This window comes from Neomonachus schauinslandi, chromosome 14 (assembly GCF_002201575.2).
Source record: "Neomonachus schauinslandi chromosome 14, ASM220157v2, whole genome shotgun sequence".
Classification (NCBI taxonomy): Eukaryota; Metazoa; Chordata; class Mammalia; order Carnivora; family Phocidae; genus Neomonachus; species Neomonachus schauinslandi.
The window spans coordinates 52,882,632-52,903,267 of NC_058416.1; the positions used below are offsets into that span (position 1 = coordinate 52,882,632).

At 39.0% G+C, this 20,636-nt stretch overlaps 1 protein-coding gene across 1 annotated transcript; it reads left to right on the plus strand.

Annotated features, from left to right (window-relative positions):
* Positions 1 to 719: 719 nt before the first annotated feature.
* Positions 720 to 1,193, plus strand: LOC110576985 (cytochrome b-c1 complex subunit 7-like). The gene has a single exon (XM_044921090.1). The coding sequence runs from the start codon at positions 728 to 730 to the stop codon at positions 1,061 to 1,063; it is 336 nt and encodes a 111-aa protein (XP_044777025.1). The 5' UTR covers positions 720 to 727; the 3' UTR covers positions 1,064 to 1,193.
* The last annotated feature ends 19,443 nt before the right edge of the window (positions 1,194 to 20,636 follow it).

Genomic DNA, 20,636 nt, shown 5'->3' on the forward strand with positions numbered 1-20,636 from the left:
AAGGCCACGCTTCACGAAGACCAGGGGGTCTCAAAGTATAGTCCCCAAACTAGCAAAATCAGCATTAGCCTAGAGGCTTGCTGGAAATGCAAAATCTTCAGCCTCACCCCAGATCTACAGAGTCAGAATATCTGTGAATGTAGCTTAGCAGTCTGCTTTAACAAGCCTTCTAGGTCATTCTAACGCAGACCCAAGGTTGAAAAACACTGAATAGCCCATCTGGGATCCTTTGGCTGAAAATAGAGCTGACCTCTCCCAAAAATTTTCGCTAAGTGGATGAGGGTAGACACTTGAAAAACTCAGGGTCTTGTTAGATTCTGTTAAGTGAGGTTGGGATGGATGCTAGGTAGGCAACCAACAGCGTGTGCCATTGTTATAATATAATAAACATAGTTAACTGATTTTCAGCTCTTAAAATTAATTTAAAGATTTATTTATAGAGTTGATTCTTGAGCAACATGAGGCTTAGGGGTGCAATGCATTGAGCTCCATGCTCAGCACAGAAGATTTTCTCTCCCTCTGCCCCTCCCCCCACTCTCTCTTGCTCTCTCTCTCTCTAAAATAAATAAAATCTTTAAAAAAGAATGAAATCTTGCCATTTGCAACAACATGGATGGAACTACAGTGCCTTATGCTAAATGAAAAAGTCAGTCAGAGAAAGACAAATACCATATGCTTTCAGTCATATGTGGAATTTAAGAAACAAAACAGGCAGCCTCGGGTCAAAATGGCGAGCAGGCCTGCAGTTGCAGCATCAAGCCGGTGGCTGGAGGGTATTCGAAAATGGTACTACAATGCTGCAGGGTTCAATAAACTGGGGTTAATGAGAGATGATACAATATACGAGAATGATGATGTGAAAGAGGCCATAAGAAGGCTTCCTGAGAACCTTTATAATGACAGGATGTTTCGCATTAAGAGAGCACTGGACCTGACCATGAGGCATCAGATCTTGCCTAAAGAGCAGTGGACAAAATATGAGGAGGATAAATTCTATCTTGAACCCTTTCTGAAAGAAGTTATTCGGGAAAGAAAAGAGAGAGAAGAATGGGCAAAGAAATAATGATGGAGTTGAAATCTGTGGTTGCAGCTGCCCTCAAATATTTTTAAGAAGTTGAATAAACCTGAAATGTACAATTTAGGACTATCTGAGCTGCAAATGTATTACTTTAAATAAATGTCTATGGTGATTATTGGAGTGTTTGAATTCTAAAAAAAAAAAAAAGAAAAGAAACAAAACAAATGGGCACCTGGGTGGCTCAGTTGGTTAAGCTTCTGCCTTGGGCTCAGATCATGATCCCAGAGTCCTAGGATCAAGCCCCACATTGGGCTCCGTGCTCAGTGGGGAGTCTGCCCCTCCCCTGCCCCTCCCCCTGCTCATTCCTTTTCTCTCTCAAATAAATAAAATCTTAAAAAAAAAAAAGAAACAAAACAAATAGGCAAAGAGAAGGAGAGAGACAAGCTCAGAAACAGACTCTTAATTATAGAGTTACCAGAGAGGATGGCAATAAGGGAAGGGTGAAACAGGTGGTGGAGATCAAGGAGTGACTGTCATGATGAGTACCAGGTGATATACAGAGTTGTTGAATCGCTATATTCTATACCTGAAACTAATATAACACTGTATGTTAACTAACTGGAATTAAAATAAAAACTAAAAAAAAAGAACACAAATCTATTGGGAAAGAGGCTGGGGAAGAGGTAGAGCCGAGCTTAATTTTCATCTTTCATAGTAAGGAGTCAACAGATAATTTCAGAAAATACTACATCAAGAAATAGCAATGCTAGCATATTATTTAAAGACATGAGGCAATCACCATAAGAATAAAAACAGAAGTGACTAGAATAGTTAAAAATAATTTTCCCTCTTGGGAGTGGGGACTGCTTTTTGTTATTAACCCTTCTCTACAATTCTTTTTTTTTTTAAACTTATGGAATGTGTTGCAATGATGAAAACCTTAAAAACTATGTTTGCAGAGGTGGTCTACACAAGGTGGGACAGAGTCCTCCTACAAAGAGTTCCTTTGTAAAAATCTTTGTTCAGGAGTGGGGTCACCAGAATGTGTGCAGAGTCCCAAGTCTCTCCTTTCTTGTGAGGCAGCTTTAAAATGGTTGGATTGAGACAGGGTTTCTGGCAAAAGGCCCTCTCCTCATTGGCATCATCCTTTGCACTGCTGTACAGAGTTCACATGCGGCCAGACTGAAGGAGAATCAGCTCAGAGTGGTCTGTTGGTGGTCTTGCTGTTGCCACCTTTTGTAGAATTTCCTCTCTTGACCACCCCTGCTTTCTCATTCAGATGTGGGCAACACAGCCTTAATGGGTAATGGATGTTTGCACTAGGAGACTCGTCCTCATGAGTCTCAGTTCTGATTGGGCAACTGAATGTTCGCATCATGGAAAGTCACAATATTTCAACAATCAATTGCCCCAAAGCACTTGAGCAGACAGTAGTGATGGTATATTGTATGAGGAGCAATTAAACCATGTCTGTATCTTTAAATTCAGTTGGCATGTTTCTTCTCACCATACTGTCATCTTTGTGATTTACTCTGTGCCCAAAATTACTTGTCTCACAAGTTGATGTCAGGCTCTCCGTTCTCAACACCACGTAATTATAGTTGGAAATGGGGGAGGCTGAAGTGGTTTGGGAGTAGTGTGGCGCAGGGCAATGGTTTTCAGATTGTTTTCAGTGGCATCCTGGGGTCCTGCAGAGACACCTCCATGGTGGGCTCCAGGGAGTGGGAGGGAGTATTCAGGACTCTGGATTCCACCTCATTCCCACTCGAATCAGAGTAGCTGATCCTATCCTGTCTTATGTTTTGGGAGAAAGAAGGTTCCAGAAATAATGCCCTGGAAATCACTGGTGCTGTGAAATAAACACTGGACTAGCGATCAGAAGGGTCTGGGTTTGCACATTATTTCTCTCATCTACTTGATGGCTCTACAATCATGAGCAATCCTATAACTTTTTGTTTGTTTGTTTCCAGAGTTTGGCTTTATTTTGCACTACAGAAATCACTGGAGGCATTTGAGACAGACATCATTGAAAAGGAGGCTCTGTCAAATCCATAAGGCATCGCAGCTTGGTCCGTGGAAGAAACCACACCTGGGTACAGAAGAAGCTTCTACGTTTATGTGCTTTACGATAGGTTTCTTTCCCCTTTGTTCTCATCAGTTTTATAAGGTTAAAACACCGCACACAGGCTTCCTCCAAAATGACTCTCAGGGTCTGGAGTTGGGTTAGAATTTTAGGCCCATGTAACCCCAACTTGTGGCTGTGTTCCATGGGCACTGTCATAATACTTGACAGGACACACAAAACGTAAAGGTGTGGGGCAAACGTGGGGATGCTGTCGCAAGTTATGGAATATTCAATTTGGAATCTCAATGCCAAGGGGCATTTCCGGACTTGCGAAATGGAGATAATAGTCCTACACAACTCACAACCCTGAGATCAAGACCGAGCTGAGGTAAAAAATCAGATGCTCAACCAACTAAACCACCCCTTCCCGCCCCCCAATTTGTATTAAATTGCATACACAGAAGAAACCTGTAAGTAGCCACAGTGGTAATTGCTATTTTGCTATAATTAATTTCTCTAGAGATAGTGATAATCCATGGCTGAAATCCATGGCTCCCAAAGGCCCACTTTATTTTAAATTCAACCTTTCAGTTTCTACAACATGGAGGAAATAGAATGCAGGAAGGTTGTAAAATTATACAACTCAGATGTGGAAAAACAATTTCAAGTTTGTTCCCTTTGAGCGCTCATTTGCAAGCAGACTTCCTTCTCCTACTCCACCCTCTTCATTTCTCAGGTATCAAGAGGAAAGCTTGATTTCGGTTCTTTACATTATTCCCATTTCTTCCCAATTATGCAGGTTTGTGTCAGTGTAAGCAACTGGTCCAAAGTTCAGCTTCCCATTAGGGCTGATAAAAATCTTTGGTTGAGTAAATGTCTTTAGATAAAATACTCTATCTCGTAAATGTTGTCTCATCCACCCTTTCTTTTTTGATCTGGGAAAATGGGCAGGACTTATATACCTTCTTGATGGCTTTCAGATAAAAGGTGCTTGGATGGTGCAGTGTCCAGGCCTCTGCGGGCTTCGGAGGCAATGTCCCATGTGTGCTTGGTGAAGTTTGCTGCTAGAGTAGTTTAGGGCTTGGTCAAGTGCCCAGCGGGCTCTCTTTCCTAGTCAACCTCTTCTGACCCTATACCTCACCCTCCAACCGTGCCCCTGCCCAGTGGGTCCACCCAAGCCTCTGCTGCCAGGTCCTCCCACTCTAGCCCCTTTGGGACCCACAAGGCTCCCAGTTCTCAAGTCAACCACTTCTGCGGCTTCCCCAATCCATGATACCCACCTGCGGGAGGGTCTGGGTCTGGTACCACTTCTTGAGAATCAACAGCAGCTTGGGAACCCATACTCCATTTTCCTCTGTCCCAAACATAGTATGTGACCACATCTCAGACCCCAAAAAGAACACTGGAACACACCTAAACCTGCACTCTCATACCTCCAGCTCCTCTTCGGTTTGCAACAATGAAGGGCAGACTTTGCGTCTCCCCTTCCTGTCTGACAGAACATTCCCCTTCATCATATCCTCTTTCTTCCGGAGGTGTCTCCTGCCCTTGCCCCCAGAGTGGAAAGGGTTCAGGAAACAGAAACCAGCTTATCGTGAGGAAGCACAGGCCAGGAATCGTTAAAAAACATTTTATCTGCTACAAGGGGGAAAGAAGTCTCTAAGACAACAACGATTTGCCTCAGCTGGGAGAAGCTAGGACCTGGTGGAAGAGACCACCCTTCACTGAGGGAGCTGGGTGCTCAGGTTGCTGCACAGGGCTCGCCCTGCCCTTACCAGCAGAAGTAGGAGGAACCTGGGTCAGGAAGGACCCAGGTATGAGAGGTCTGCATCCCTATTACCTCGCACGGGATCCGGCTCATTAGATTGGCAGGGAATGTTACAGTCAATGGAGTGGACTAATTCTGGCCTTTGCCACTGATTGACTCTTTGGCTTTGTCAAGCTTTTTTGGGTAAGTATCTGTTTTTCCCTCTATAAAGTACAGCTGATAGGGGCGCCTGGGTGGCTCAGTCCGTTAAGCGTGGCCTTAGGCTCAGGTCATGATCTAAGGGTCCTGGAATCCAGCCTGGTGTGGGGCTCCCTGCGGAGTGGGGAGTCTGCTTCTCCCTCTCCCTATGCCACTCCCCCTGCTTGTGCTCTCTGTCTCTCTCTCCAATAAATAAATAAAATCTTAAAAAAAAAAAAAGAGCTGATAATAAATAAAACCTACCACGCAAGGTTTTTCAAGTGTGAAAAAGAGATGATACTGGATGTCACTTGGTGAACTCAGAAATGTAGGGATAAAAGATTCCTAATTCTTCAATACCCCCAGATAGTAATAGGGTAGTGACTAAAAAGAAATGCTTATTTTCTCATTGGCATTCTTTAATAAAGTAGAAAGAGTAAGTTTTTTTTTTTCATGAAATCAATATAACTATTTTCATGTTGAAAGAGAAAAATGTGGGGGTGCCTGTCTGGCTCATTCCGTAGAGCATGCAACTTGATCTCAGGGCTGTCAGTTCCAGCTTCACTTTGGGTATAGATATGACCTAAAAGCAAAACCTTTTTTTAAAAAAAAGAGAGAGAGAGAGAGAAATGTGTCAGGTGAACATTTTTATTCTTTGAGACCTGGCTCTTAATGCAATCAAGTCTGCTAATTACTGCCCAAAGCTCATCTTGTTCGACACTCATTCTAACAACGAGATTAGTTTAGAATCATTAGGTAAAATTCTGCCCCAAAATGTGAATTGAGATTTGACTGGAATTTTGTTAAACCTGGTTGTTAGAATACTGAGCTTTCTTATTCAGGAAGATGGTAGTTTCATTCACTTACTCAAATTATTATTTTTTTCTGAATACTTTTTTTTTTAAGATTTTATTTATTTATTGGACAGAGAGAGAGACACACACGAGAGAACACAAGCAGGGGGAGTGGGAGAGGGAGAAGCACCTTCCCACTGAGCAGGGAGCCCGATGAGGGGCTCGATCCCAGGACTCTGGGATCATGACCTGAGCCGAAGGCAGACGCTTAACAACTGAGCCACCCAGGCGCCCCTCTGAGTACATTTTGGAGTTTTCTTCATAGAGTCTAGTGTATTTTTTGTTAAGAATTTTATAAGTTTTTTTTTCCTACTATAAGAGACTTCTCTCCATCATATTTTAGCTGTTTATAGATGATATAAAGGAAAGTTACTGTCCTCCTAAAAATTTATCCTATAGTTGCCATAATAAAAATAGCAATAATAAATGATAAAATTATACTAGTATTGAACAGTTGCCAAATGGCAGGCACTATGCTGTGTGTTTATATGTATTTTCCCGTTGAATCTTCACAGTAACCCTATCGTTACTTATCATTATTATCCCAATTTATAAATGAAAAAAATTGAAGTTCAGTGAGATGAAGTAAAGTGCCCAGGGTCACCCAGTTCATTACTGAGCACATAATTAGTTCCCTTAGGTTTTCTAGATGCACAATCATATCATTTATACAAAATGAGAATTTTGTCTACTCCTTTCCAAGAGTTCTGTCTCTTGCTTTTGTTTCATACTGCACTGAACTGGTCATGATTATAGTAAAATGTTAAATAATTATCATCTCTTAAATGATCCTGAAGCCTCATACACTGAGTGGACATGAGTATATATGATGCTAGTTAGCTGCAGTAATGATAACAAGAATCCCTGACACTTACGGCGCACCAAGACAGTCTGAGTCTAGAATTGATGCTTTCAACCCTGTTACTAATTCAGGAACTACTCTTCGCCTATTCTAGCATGTTCCGTGCCACTCTAGCATGATCCTCATGCTTCAGCCTTTTTTGTACCATCTCCCCCCGTTTCCTGGCTTTGTAGCCAGGCTTTATCTCCAAGTCTAGCCCCAGTTGGAATGGTGATCCTGTTTACCCTGGGATCTTATTTGGTACTTCCTTGTACCAAAATGGTCTTCCAATAATGGTCTCTTGGCTCTACCAATGGAATTAAATAAAGAGGTGGCCCATCTCTGCGTCTTCTTTAGGCCTCAAGACCCCATCTTATTTAAGCCCACAGTTTCCTTTTACCAACATACACCATCGAAGTCTCTCCCAACTTCCCTTTAAAATATCTTTGAAAACAACAACAAAAAAGAGGAATTAGCAAGATCATTTTGTTAATTAAAAATTCACCATACCTAATGTCAGAAAGAATAAAGAGAAGTGATACTCTTCTACTCTACACTTCCATATTCTTTCTAAAGGGCAACTTGACAGTGCATGGGAAAAAAAAAAATCATAGAATTTTACATATTCCTTGACCAAGAAATCACACTTGTTGGAATTTATCCCAAGTCATCATGGATGAACACAAATATATTTCTATAAAAGTCTTTATTTCAATATTATTTATGATGATTAAAAATTTGTAGAATCTAGATGTCCAACAATGAATGGTTTGTTAAGTAAATTATACTACATCCAGAGGAATATTTAATAACATGGGAAAGTTCACAATATACACTGTTAGGTGCAAAAAGTATAACACTACTCAACATATGGAGTATAATCCTGTTTTTGTTTTATAAAGATATATTCATTTCTCTATTACTATATGACTATAAATATCTATCTGTTGTCTATCTGTATATTTATATATCACTATAGAAATCACCACAGAAAACAGAAATATATACCCTCAAATGTTAAATTTTGTAATACTTGTGTCATTGTGTAATTATGAAGAAATATGGTGTATTTCTTCTTTTTGCTCACTGAATTCTGAATTTTCTACAGTTGACATACATTACATTCAGAATAGGAAAAAAAAGGTATTCTTAACAGCCATTTGTTAATTAGGTTTTGGCAAAAAGACACAAACTGTAGGGCTCAAATAAGATAGAAGAGTTCTTAACTCTCCCCAAACTATCTCAAAATGAGTGCTGCAGTGTTGTGATGAAGCTGTATTCCACAGTTATTCAGGAGCTAGATTTCTTTCACCTCATGCTGCTATTACCTGGGTTTTTATCCTTTCCACTTGGTAGAAGCTGGCTAACCTCCACATCCATATTCTAGCCCACAGGACAGTCCAGGACAAGTAGATTTGTCTATAAGGAGATGACCTGGAAGTTGCACACGTCATTTCCATTCACTATGGGCTTCATCCTGGTCACATGACCACACCAGTCTGCAAGGCAGGCTGTGATCTGTAGCTCCCAGCCACAGATACATGTTCCGCTAAATTTGAGGGTAAGGAATCATTACTATAATGAAGAAGGAGGAATGAATACTGGAAATCAACTAATAAACACTTCCCCCAGATATTATAAGGCTACAATAGTTAAAATACTGTAATACTGTGGTACAAGAATAAATAAAATAATGGAGTAGACCAGGTAAACCAGAAACAGGCTCAAATTCATTTAAGATTTAAGCATATAAAAAAAAAAAAGGTAGCTTTTCAAATTAGGATGGATGACAGAATGAATTATTCAATCGGTGATGCTGAGAACTGGATAACCATTTGGAAAAAAAAACAAAATTAGATTAAATAACAAAATGTATTCCAGATGTCTTAAATACTTAAAGTGCTATAGGGAAATATTGATGAAAATGGTGACCAGATTGTACTTCTGCTTTAGTTGGTTCCCCATTCCAAAGATCTCTGGGCCTTACTGAGCTTAATTATCTCTTCATTGACCTTTGGCAACCAGAACTTCAAGTCATATGCCACATGGAGGCCCATGTTTGTATTAGGTCAGAAGAGTGCTTTCCACTTTGTTTTTGTTGTTGTTGTTGTTGGTTTGTTTGTATCCTTTCTTTGATTCTTTTTCCTTTATGTCCACCTTATGTGTTGCTAAATACAATACATAACACTAGTAATCCACATAATGACTTCCAGTTTCCACCTGAGATTACCCTAAGTGCATCTGATTGTATTTGCTGCATATAAAAAGAAGTCTCCAACTCAATAACAACAAAAACTCTATTTAAAAAAAGGGCAAATGACTAGAATAGACATTTCTCTAAAGATGATATGCAAATGGCCAAAAAACATATGAAAACTTGCTTAACATCACTAATCATTAGAGAATGGAAGGACACCTATCTGGCTCAGTCGGTAGAGCACCCAACTCACAATCTCAGTGTCATGAATTCAAGCCCCACATTGGGCGTGGAACCTACTTAAAAAAGAAAAAAACAGGGGCGCCTGGGTGGCTCAGTCGTTAAGCATCTGCCTTTGGCTCGGGTCATGATCTTGGGGTCCTGGGATCGAGCTCCGCATCGGGCTCCCTGCTCAGTGGGAAGCCTGCTTCTCCCTCTCCCACTCCCCCTGCTTGTGTTCCCTCTCTCGCTGTGTCTCTCCCTGTCAAATAAATAAATAAAATCTTAGAAAAAAAAAAAAAGAAAGAAAAAAACATAGAGAATGCAAATGAAAATCACAATGAGGTATCACCTCATACCACATTCTACCCACTAATAGTAGGATAGCTAATATTAAAAATTAAAAAACAAAACAAAACAGAAAATTAAAGTATTGGTAAGGATATGGAGAAATTGGAACCTTTGCGTGCTGTTAGTGGAAATGCAGCTGCTAGGGAAACAGTATGGCGGTTCCTCAAAAAATTAGTAAAAATAAAACACCATATGATCGAGCAATCCCACTTCTGAGACACGTACTGTATGACTCCATTTGTATGAGGTATCTAAAGTAGACAAATTCATAGAAACAGGAAGTAGAATGGTGGTTACCAGGGGTTGGGGGAAGAGGGAAACAGGGAATTGTTGTTTAATGGGTACAAAGCTTCAGTTTTGCAACGAGAAAAGAGGTCTGGAGACTGGTTGCACAATGTTGGTACACTTAACACCACTGACCTATATATTTAAAATGGTTAAGATAGTAAATTTTTGTGTTATATGTTTTTTACCATAATTTTTATAAAATTAATCTCATCACAGAATTGGTGGTTTCAGATTGCAAGAATCAGAAATAGAGATTTCTTGTATCTGAGCCATCCAGCATGGTAGCCACCAGCCATATATGACTATTCCTAATTGAGATGTGCTATAACTTAATAATACACACTGAGGGCGTGTCTGGCTGGCTCAGTCAGTAGAGCATGAGACTTGATCTTGGGGTTGTAAGTTCAAGCCCCGTGTTGGGTGCAGAGATTGCTTAAAAATGAAATCTTAAAAAAATAAGTAATAATACGCACGGAGGTTCAAAGACCTAGTACAGAAAAATATTAAATATCCAAAGATTTTTATACTGATTACATGTTGAATGATAACATTTTGGATATATTAGGTTAAGTAAAAATACATTTTTTAAAAGATTTATTGATTTATTTTTTTAGAGAGAGTGCATGAGTGGGGGGAGGGGCAGATGGAGAGGGAGAGAGAATCTCCAGCAGACTCCCTGCTGAGCATGGAGCCCCATGCAGGGCTTGATCCCATGACCCTGAGATCATGACCTTAGCCAAAATCAAGAGTCAGACGCTTAACTGACTGAGCCACTCAGGTGCTTCAAGTAAAAATATATTATTAAAGTTAAATTTAGAGTGCTTGGGTGGCTTGAGACTCTCTCTCCCTTTCCCTCTGTCCCTCCATCCTCAAAAAAAATTTAATTTTACCTGTTTCTTTTTACTTTTACTTTTTTTTTTAATTTGGCAGAGATTTTGAAATAATCAGACCAGGAATTTTAAATAACTATGAATAATATGTCAAGGAGTCTAATGCAGAAGATGGACAACATAACAGCTGGGTGATAAGAGCAAAGAGACGGAAACTCTAAGAATCAAAAGGAAATGTTAGAAATCAAAACCTGTGGCAGAAATGTAGAATGCCTTTGTGGGCTCATCAATAGACTACACATGAAAAAAGAATCAGTGAGCTTGAAGATATGTGAGTAGAAACTTCCCAAACTCAAAATCAAAGAGAAGAAAAGAATGAACAAGATGGAACAGAATATCCAAGTACTGTGGGACAATTACAAAAGGTGTAACATATAGGGACTGCAATACCTGAAGGAAAAGAAAGAAAAAAAAAAAACAGAAGAAAGACTTAAAATAATCATACCTGAGAATTTTCCAAAATTTATGAGATACAAAACCACAGATTCAGGAAGCTCAGAGAATACCATGCAGGATAAGTAACAAAAAATGTATACATAGGCATATTATATTCAAACTGCTGAGAATCTGAGACAAGGAGCAAATCTTGAAAGAAACCAGAGATGGGAGAAAAAAACACCTTATCTATAAAGGAACAAGAATAAGAATTACATTGGCCTTTTCTTCAGAAACCGTGCAAGCAAGAAGAGAGTGGAGTAAAATATTTATTTATTTTTATTTTTTATTTTTTTGGAGTAAAATATTTAAAGCAATAAAAGAAAAAGCCAGCAACCCAGAATTCTGCATCCAATAAAATTATCTTTCAAAAGTGAAGGAGAGGGATGCCTGGGTGGCTCAGTCGGCTAAGCCGCTGCCTTCGGCTCAGGTCATGATCCCAGGGTTCTGGAACTGAGTCCCGCATCGGGCTCCCTGCTCAGCTGAAAGCCTGCTTCTCCCTCTCCCTCTGCCTGCCACTCCCCCTGCTTGCGTGTGCTCTCTCTCTCTGACAAATAAATAAATAAAATCTTAAAAAAAAAAAAAGTGAAGGAGAAATACTTTCTCAGACAAGCAAAAATTGAGAGAATTTTTCTTTAATAGACCTGCCTTGTAAGAAATGTTAAAAGAAGTTCTTTAGAGAGAAGGAAAATGATAAAGGTCAGAAAATCTGATCTACATAAAGAAAGAGAGTCTGAGAAATGAAGCATTGAGAAATGAAGGTAAAATAAAATTATTTTTTTTAATTCTTAACCGATCTAACAGATAACAGTTCAGAATAATAAGAGCAATGATATATAGTACAATTCTAGCTTATGGATAAGTAAATTGTATGACAACAATATCATAAGGGATGGGAGGGAAGAATTAGAGATATCCTGTTAACACAGTACATGCACTACCCATGAAGTGCTATAATGTTAAGTGGACTTAAATTAGTTGTAAGTGTATATTGCAAACTCTAAGGCAATGACTAAAAAAAAAAGCTTTTAAAGAAGTATAATTGATACACTAAGAGAGGAGAGAAAAAATGAATCATACAAAATGCTCAATTAAAAACAGAGAACTCAGAAAAAGAATGGAAGACCCCACAAAACAAAACAAAACAACCCATGGACATACAAAAACAAAGAACAAGAACAGTGAGTAAAAACAGTCATAAATATGGCATATATTAATCCAGGTATATCAATAATTACTTCAAATGTGAATGGTCTAAATATACCAATTAAAAGACAGGGCCTATCAGAGTGGATAAAAATAACAAGACCCAGCAATATGTTGTCTACAAGATTAAATATAAAGACAGATTAAAAGTAAAGAGATAAAGATATGCCACGTTAACACTGACCAAGAGAAAGTGGCAGTAGCTATATTAATTTCAGACCGATTATCTCTTCCAACATCTTGGAAGGCAGTACTCATGCCAGTCAGGCTCATAGATCTAGGAGAAGTGTTTGAGGAAAGTCAGAATGTTTATGTATATTGATTGTTTTTTTCTGTCTTTAGCTAAGTCCTATGAGAGGAATGAGTCCAGGCAAGAGTTAGTCAGGTTTGAAAGCAGAGTGAAATGGAATACATTTCCCCTAAGGATGTTTGGTAAAACCTTTCTCATGTGCTCTTTACCAGTCAGCAGGAGCCAGCCAGATTAATAAAGTCTGGTTGCTTTCCAACCTAAGCCAGTTGCTTCCATGGCATCAGGTTATTCTTCATGATATTTTGAGTGTGGATATGAGCCATGTACCAGCTAATGAGTAAAAGGAGGCTCTTCAGGCTTTCCAGACACTATGTATGGTTGTGGTTACTTGACCAAGGAGTTGAATGGAAGGAAATATACCAGAAATAATATGTTAAGAATCCACAAGACTGATCTTCAAGAACTTAGAATTCTTCAACCCCTAAAGCAATCCCCAGGGCCCCCACAACTGAACCCATGCAGGAGCATACCCTTCAATACCACTTCAGATGTGGCTATGAAGGACAATTGATTGAAGAACCCTCCAGAGGCAAAGCCGAAAACCACAGAGGGTGATGAAGGAGACTGCCTGGCAGAGCTGGGGTCTAATGGGGAAACACACTTTATTGCCAGGGCAGGGAGCCTTTCACCTTAGCAAGCATTACACCATTGCCTTAGTTCAATGATTGCTCTTTCCCTCTTTTTCTGAAAGAGGATTCTTATGATCCCATTCCTAATTCACCATTGTTTTTGGTGAGTGGCACAGGTAACTTGTTTTTCAGAAGATGCTCACATGAAAAGAGTCAGAGTGTCCTGATGGGGAAATGTATGTCACAGAGATCCTAGATTTTGAACTGAATGAAGTGGTCAGATGGAAATTTGTGTTGTTTCACTTGAACAGGGAACAAAGTGTGTTTTATATGTAGGAAGAAGGCTGAGCATATATAATTGGCTGATCAGGGGGTGGGTTGTAGCTGGGACTGTATGCATTTTCCCCTCTTCCTCTAGCAATAGAATTCTCAAATTTTAGATTAGCACCTGACCATTCAGACAAAGGCTATATTCCTCAACCTCCTCAGCAGCTAGGTTTGACTATGTGACTTGGTTCTGGTTAATGGGATGTGAGAATTCATATATATCATATATTCTTAAGCTATTAAAAGAAATAGGCATGCCTGCCCTGTTCCTTTCTCTCTCTCTAGTGTCTGAAAAGTTGATAGGTAGCAAGAGCTAAAGCAGGCATCTTAGATTATGAGAGAGCAGCCACAGGGGTACCTGGATGGCTCAGTTGGTTGAGCATCTGACTCTTAATTTTGGCTCAGGTCATGATCTCAGGGTCCTGGGATCAAGCCATGTTGGGCTTCTTGCTTAGTGAGGAGTCTGCTGGAGATTTCTCTCTATCCCTCTCCCTCTGCCCCTCCCACCACTCATGGTCTCTTGCATGCGCGTTCCCTCTCTCTAAAATAAATAAATACATTTTTAAAAGAAAAACAAAACAAAAACAAGAGCAGCCATGGTAGAACAACAAAATAGAAGGCGTGTGACCCTCAGCACCTCAGAGCTGCCGTATTAGCCCTGGAGTGCTTATATTCAGACTGACACAGGAAGAAAGTTCTTTCCTATTTATTTGGGTCTTTGTTAAAGCAACTAAAGCTTATAACCTAATTAATGCAGGTTTATGATCAAGTATCATATCTTATTACATTGTAACTCTTTTTCTCAATTGTGATTCTTTTTATTATAAACAGCCAGTCAGTAATAATACGAAGAGTATCTGGGAGTAATAACATGTAACAAGTCTCTACTATAATCCAAGAGCTGGAAGTTAAACTAACCCTTGCAGGATCTAAAACAGGAATTAGAGAAGATATCAGGAAATGGGGTAATTCTCATCTCTGCTTCTACAGAGCAGATATTCTCTACGTTGGTTGGCATATGACCCAATATAATTGAACTGGCCCCAGCTTTACATCATTTCCTAACAGAGACAGAATGGGACCTCCTTTCTAATTCCATAGTTCCCAGGATAGGGAATCTGGCCCAGCTTTGGCTAGGGTCTACTTAAATCAGTCATCCCATAGACTGGTATTAGAGAAGAAAGTTCTCAGAAAAGTTGGTGTCAGCTTCACAGATAACCTATGGGTCTAATATATGATTAATTTATGTTTCTATCTTATGCATTATACTTTGTTATAAGGTGTAAAGAAGCAGGAACTCCTATTCATTGCTGGTAGAAATGCAAATTTGCATTGTGAAGTGGAATTTGGCAACATTTAACCCAAAACCACACGTGTTTATTTTTGACACAGCAATTGCACTTCTAGGAAGTTGTCCTCAGGATACATCTTCAATACTATGAAAATACATATGCACGAGATTGTTCACTGCAAAATTGTTTGTAACTGCAGTCTAAATGTCCAAACATAAGAAAGTAATTTAAGTATGGTGCATCTATACAATGGAGTACTATGGAAGTATTAAAAAAAAAAAAAGTAGGAAAGTTGATCTCTATAAACTGATATGGAGTGATTTCCAGAATATATATATTTTTTTTTTTTTTAAAGATTTTATTTATTTATTTGAGAGAGAGAGAGCACAAGAGGGGGGAGCGGGAGAGGGAGAAGCAGACTCCCTGCTGAGCAGGTAGCCCGATGCGGGACTCCATCCCGGGACTCCAGGATCATGACCTGAGCCGAAGGCAGTCACTTAACCAACTGAGCCACCCAGGCGCCCCCAGAATATATTTCTTAAGTGAAAAAAGGAAAGTACAAAAAAATATCTAAGGTAGTTCTTAAAATGTGGTCCACAACCTGAGAGTCCCTGAGACTCTCTGTAAAATCAAAACTATTTTCCTAATACTACTTACTAAGTCATCATTTGTCTTTTTTCATTATGTTGGCATCTCACTGATGGTGCAAAAACAATGAGGGTAAAACTGTTGGTGCCACCACAAATCAAGTTTGTGACAAGTGCACTTACTGCAACGTACTCTTGGTGGGGGGCACAATTTCACCTTGATGAAGCAATAAAAATTGGTAATATTATTGAAACTTGACCCTAAGGACATGTCTTTTCAATTTTCTATGTGACTAAATGGGAAGTATATATGAATCACTTCTGATGCACACAGAGTATGATGGTTATCTCAAGGAAAAGTATGTCTGCTGTTGTTTGAGTTACAAGCTGAACTAGCCACTTTTTCATGGAACACCATTTCTACTTCAAAGAACAGATGATAGACAAACTATTGTTATTCAGACATGGGTATTTGACAGTTTTTTTTTTTCTTAGCTATGACTGAAGTGAGCCTATTGCTTCAAGCAAAACAACTGATAGTATATGTTACTAGTGGTAAAATTCAAACTTTCAAGTCAAAATTAGAATTTTGGAAAAATCCCATCCACTACTATGGGGTTTTCAGCTGATTTCAGCTTAAAGACTTTTCTGATGGGTTCAGAGATGATATTAAATCAAACAATTTTTGATACTGTACAATACAATGTATCAACATTGGGAGATCCATATACTTAAGTGAACCATAATTTTCCAAATGACCAAAACATGATGGTACAAAATCATACATGGTTAAAAAATACTATCAAAGTATAAAGTAGATCAATAGATTTTAATGCAATAGAATTTTTAAAAGTTTGTTGATATGGGTGCCTGGGTGGCTCAGTTGGTTGGGCGACTGCCTTCAGCTCAGGTCATGATCCTGGAGTCCCGGGATCGAGTCCCGCATCAGGCTCCCTGCTCGGCGGGGAGTCTGCTTCTCCCTCTGACCCTCCCCCCTTTCTGTGCTCTCTCTCTCTCAAATAAATAAATAAATAAATAAATAAATAAATAAATAAAGTTTGTTGATATGGCTTCAGATTCCACATGGCAACTAACTTTTAAGAAACTATCACTATTGTGTTTTAAAGTAATATCAAAGAAGATGCACAAAACCTGGAAAGACTGTTAAAATACTCTTTTCCAAAGACAAGTCTATTTGAGGCTAGCTTTTCTTTACATGCTACTACCAAAACAATATATTGCAGGAGATCACTTGAAGAAGCAGAAACAGAATCCAGCTGTGTTCTATTAAGGCAGACATTAAAGAGATTTGCAAAAAATGTAAAACAATGCCATCTTCTTTCTATTTTTTTATTTGAGAAAGTGGAGTCATTTTTCACAAAACTATAATATGTTTACATTTCAGGAGTTTATTATTGTTAATTTTAATTGAACTAGTAAATAAATGTTTTTACAATTTCTCAGTTTTAATTTCTAATACAGTAAATATAATGGATTTCACCCACATAAACAAAAGCTCTTTGCTTCTTCAGTAATTTTTAATAGTGTGAAGAGACCCAGAGATTACAAAGTTTGAGAATTGATGATCTATAGTGTACTATCATATAATAAAGAAATATACATATATTGACTTATTTTTTTGCAAAAAGAACCAGAGGAAGGAAACACTAGAAACTAATAATCTTGGTTACCTAGAGAGGTTACCTACATGGTGGGAGGAACCTACAGGACTGACCCTTCTTTAGGTAAACCTTACACTTAGTATTGACTCTGGAACCATGCTACTGTTTTTTTGTTTGTTTGTTTGTATGGGGTTTTTTTAAGATTTTATTTATTTATTTTGACAGAGAGAGCACGAGCAAGGGGAGTGGAAGAGGGAGAAGGAGAAGCAGACTCCCCGCTGAGCAGGGCGCCTGATGTAGGACTCGATCCCAGGACGCTGGGATCATGACCTGAGCCGAAGGCAGATGTTTAACTGACTGAGCCACCCAGGTGCCCCTATGCTACTGTTTTAAATATAAAAAAATAATGACAAAATCAAAAGAATGTGGGGCAACCATAAAATAAAAAATTTAAAAATAAACCTAAATGTATTTCAAAAGAATAACAGTCATGTTGAAGAGGGTGGAATAAAGAACTAACTCAAGTAACTTTTGAACATAGTATTTTGACCTTATACCCTCAGACTAAAGAAAAAAAATATTGAATTATAATAGTAGGTTTGTTCTTTGCAGAGGTGTGGTTGATATATTCTAGAATTGAACATGTGCTAATTGCTTGAGACTAAGGGGACACAGGTTTCTCCCCGTCAGAGAAGAAAGTTACAACTATGAAAACCAGGAAGACTGAAATAGGTCTTGTGGTATTGGATTGAAACCATGAATTCATGGTTTTCAGCATACGGATACAGGTGTGTGTGTGTATATGCACATGCCTACCTCTGCCCTCTCTGCTAGGTCCTAAAAGTAATGATACTCCAGTAGTTATAAGCACACCTAGAGCCCAAGTCTTGATTTCTAACTCTACTGAAAATAACCAGCATTTCTTGGAGAAATAATTGATTCCAGGGCTGGGACAGGGAAAAATCAGTATGAGTCTGGAATATTTTCCCATACCAGAAAATAGAAAGTCCTCAAAAAATGACAGTCAAGCCAAAAGGATACGGGAGTCAGTTTGAAGAGCTCCCACTGGCCAAATGTGAGACAATTTGAGCATAAAAATAAATAATAGTGATCAGTTATAGCTTACTGAATAGAAGGATTCCACAAATCTATACTGATATAAACAAGCAAACAAATGGGGAAGGAAAAGCTCTTAGTAGAACAATAGTAGATGCCAACAAATAAACGCAAAAGAAATGGTGTTAGAAAGTGGTAAATATGGGGGCGCCCAGGCAGCTCAGTCGGTTAGGCATTTGCCTTCAGCTCAGGTCATGATCCCAGGGTCCTGGAATCGAGTCCTGCGTTGAGCTCCCTGCTCAGCAGGGAGTCTGCTTTTCCCTCTCCCTTTGCCTCTGCCTCTCCCCTGCTTGTGCTCTAGCGGTCTCTCTCTTAAATGAATAAGTAAAATTTAAAAAAAAAAAAAGGTAAATATTATAGTAATATTTGATTCAAGCTAGAATCACAATGGATTGGACACCACCTTAACCAAGTAATTAAAGTCAATATTACCAGTAAGGGGACAAGTCAACACTGAAATCAAGTGCCACCTAATACAATGTACTGAGAAGGGCATACTGTCACTTTTGTGATCTGTCAAAAATGCACAGCCGCGACCTAATTATGAAGAAACGTGAGACAATGCCAGAGTGAGTGTATTGCTATAAAATAACAGGACTTTACTCTTCAAAAATGGCAAGGTTATGAGTGACAAAGACCATCTGTTCCAGATGAAAGGAGACTGAAGAGATACACTGACTAAATACAGCTTGTGATTCTAGATTGGGTCTTAGCCTAGAAATTTTTGTTTTCTTATGAAAAACATTATTTGACAACTAGCAAAATATGAATCTGGTCCATATTTGGGGTAATAGCATTATATCAATGTCAGTTTCCTAAATTTTTTTTAAAGACCCACTTACTCATTTGAGAGAGAGAGAGAGAGCTTGAGCAGGAGGGAGGGGCAGAGGGAGAGAGAATCCTCAAGCAGATTCCCCGCTGAGTGCAGAGCCTGATGGGGTGCTCGATCCCAGGACCCCGAGATCACAACTGGAGTCAGAACCAAGAGGCAGCCACCCAACTGAGCCACCCAGGTGCCCCGTTAGTTTCCTAAATTTGATCATTGTATTATGTAAGGGGATGTCCTTGTTCTTAGGAAATACACACTGAAGTATTTGGAGCTCAAGGGGCAACATATCTGCAACTTATTCTCAACCGATTCAAGAAAAAAGGGACATAGCTGTGGGAACTGATTGTATGTGTGTGTGTGTGTGTAAAATAATGAACCAAACCCGAAGAATCTGGGTGGTGAAGAGTATATGGGAGTTCTTTGTACTATTCTTACCACTTTTTTATAAAGTCAAAAGTATGTTAAAATAAAAAATCACAAAACAAAAGTAAATGAGAAAGTAAGGAAATTCAGACACATGCTCTAATATGGATGGACCTTAAAGACATTATGCTATGTGGAATAAGCCAGCCACAAAAGCACAAATATTGTGTGATTTAACTTATCTGAGGGATCCAGAGTAATAAAGTCATAGAGACAGAAAGTAGCAGAGAGGTTGCTCGGGGCTGGGGAGAGGGAGGAACGGGGAGTTAGTGTTGAGTGGGTATAGACTTTCCATTAGGGTCATGAGAAAGGTTCTAGTGCTGGTGATGGTTGCCCAACATCGTGAAGTTACTTAATGCCACGGAATTCTACACTTAAAAATGTATCATGTACCATTTTACATTATGTAGAATTTACCACACATACAAAAAAGTAAATGAGGGTTGACAGCCACAGATTTCTATTTTAACTCCACTACACCAGTGCTCCTTCCCCAGACCTGATTACAAATTGCAGATTCATTCAACAAAACCTTTAAGGAACAGCCTCCTTCCAGACCAGAGATCTCGTAACATCTTGCCAATCACAGTAAGAAATGGCCTATTTAAATAATAGTTATGAGCTGGCTCAGGAAGTAATCTCAGTCACTGCAGTAATGAGCCAACAGCCTGTTTGTAGGCATCCCAAGGATGGTGACCAAGAAACCAAGCATTTTGCAAGCCTTTGCCTGTTGCACCCTTTGACCTTTGCTGTGTGAACAGGAAAATTAAAGCAAAGTGAAATTGCTGACTTCTGCAGTCTGAATTCGGGGACTGGCCTGGTCTGAAGTAGGCCCACGTTCTCATCTAGGTTACTCATTATTTTTTTATAGTATCAACAATGGTAAAGTGTTTTCTATACTTGAAGTGTTTGTAGTAATTGCCTGTACAGCATCAAATATCAAGGCATCATAAATCCTGCCTTATTTTTTAGAAACTTCGAGTACCAAGTGAAAAAAATCATTTCCCTTTTCACAGCTACAATGACATTTCAGGCTTTCCATTTTTTTTTCTTTTTTCCGAGCCTTCAATTTTTTAAAACCCCTTTAACCAGACTCTTTGCCCCTAATTCATTCTGGAGAAAATGGCAAACTCTGTCCTCCAAAAGTGTTGCCAAATAGTCACCATTTCCTACAGAATAAGGCCCCGTACCCCACCTCAGCCTAGTAGTTTGACCTCAATATATGTTTTGAGGTTTACCTTCCATGTATCTG

Bases quoted from the DNA above. Each gene is read 5' to 3' on its own strand.
- LOC110576985 (XM_044921090.1), top strand. From the start codon at position 728: ATGGCGAGCAGGCCTGCAGTTGCAGCATCAAGCCGGTGGCTGGAGGGT.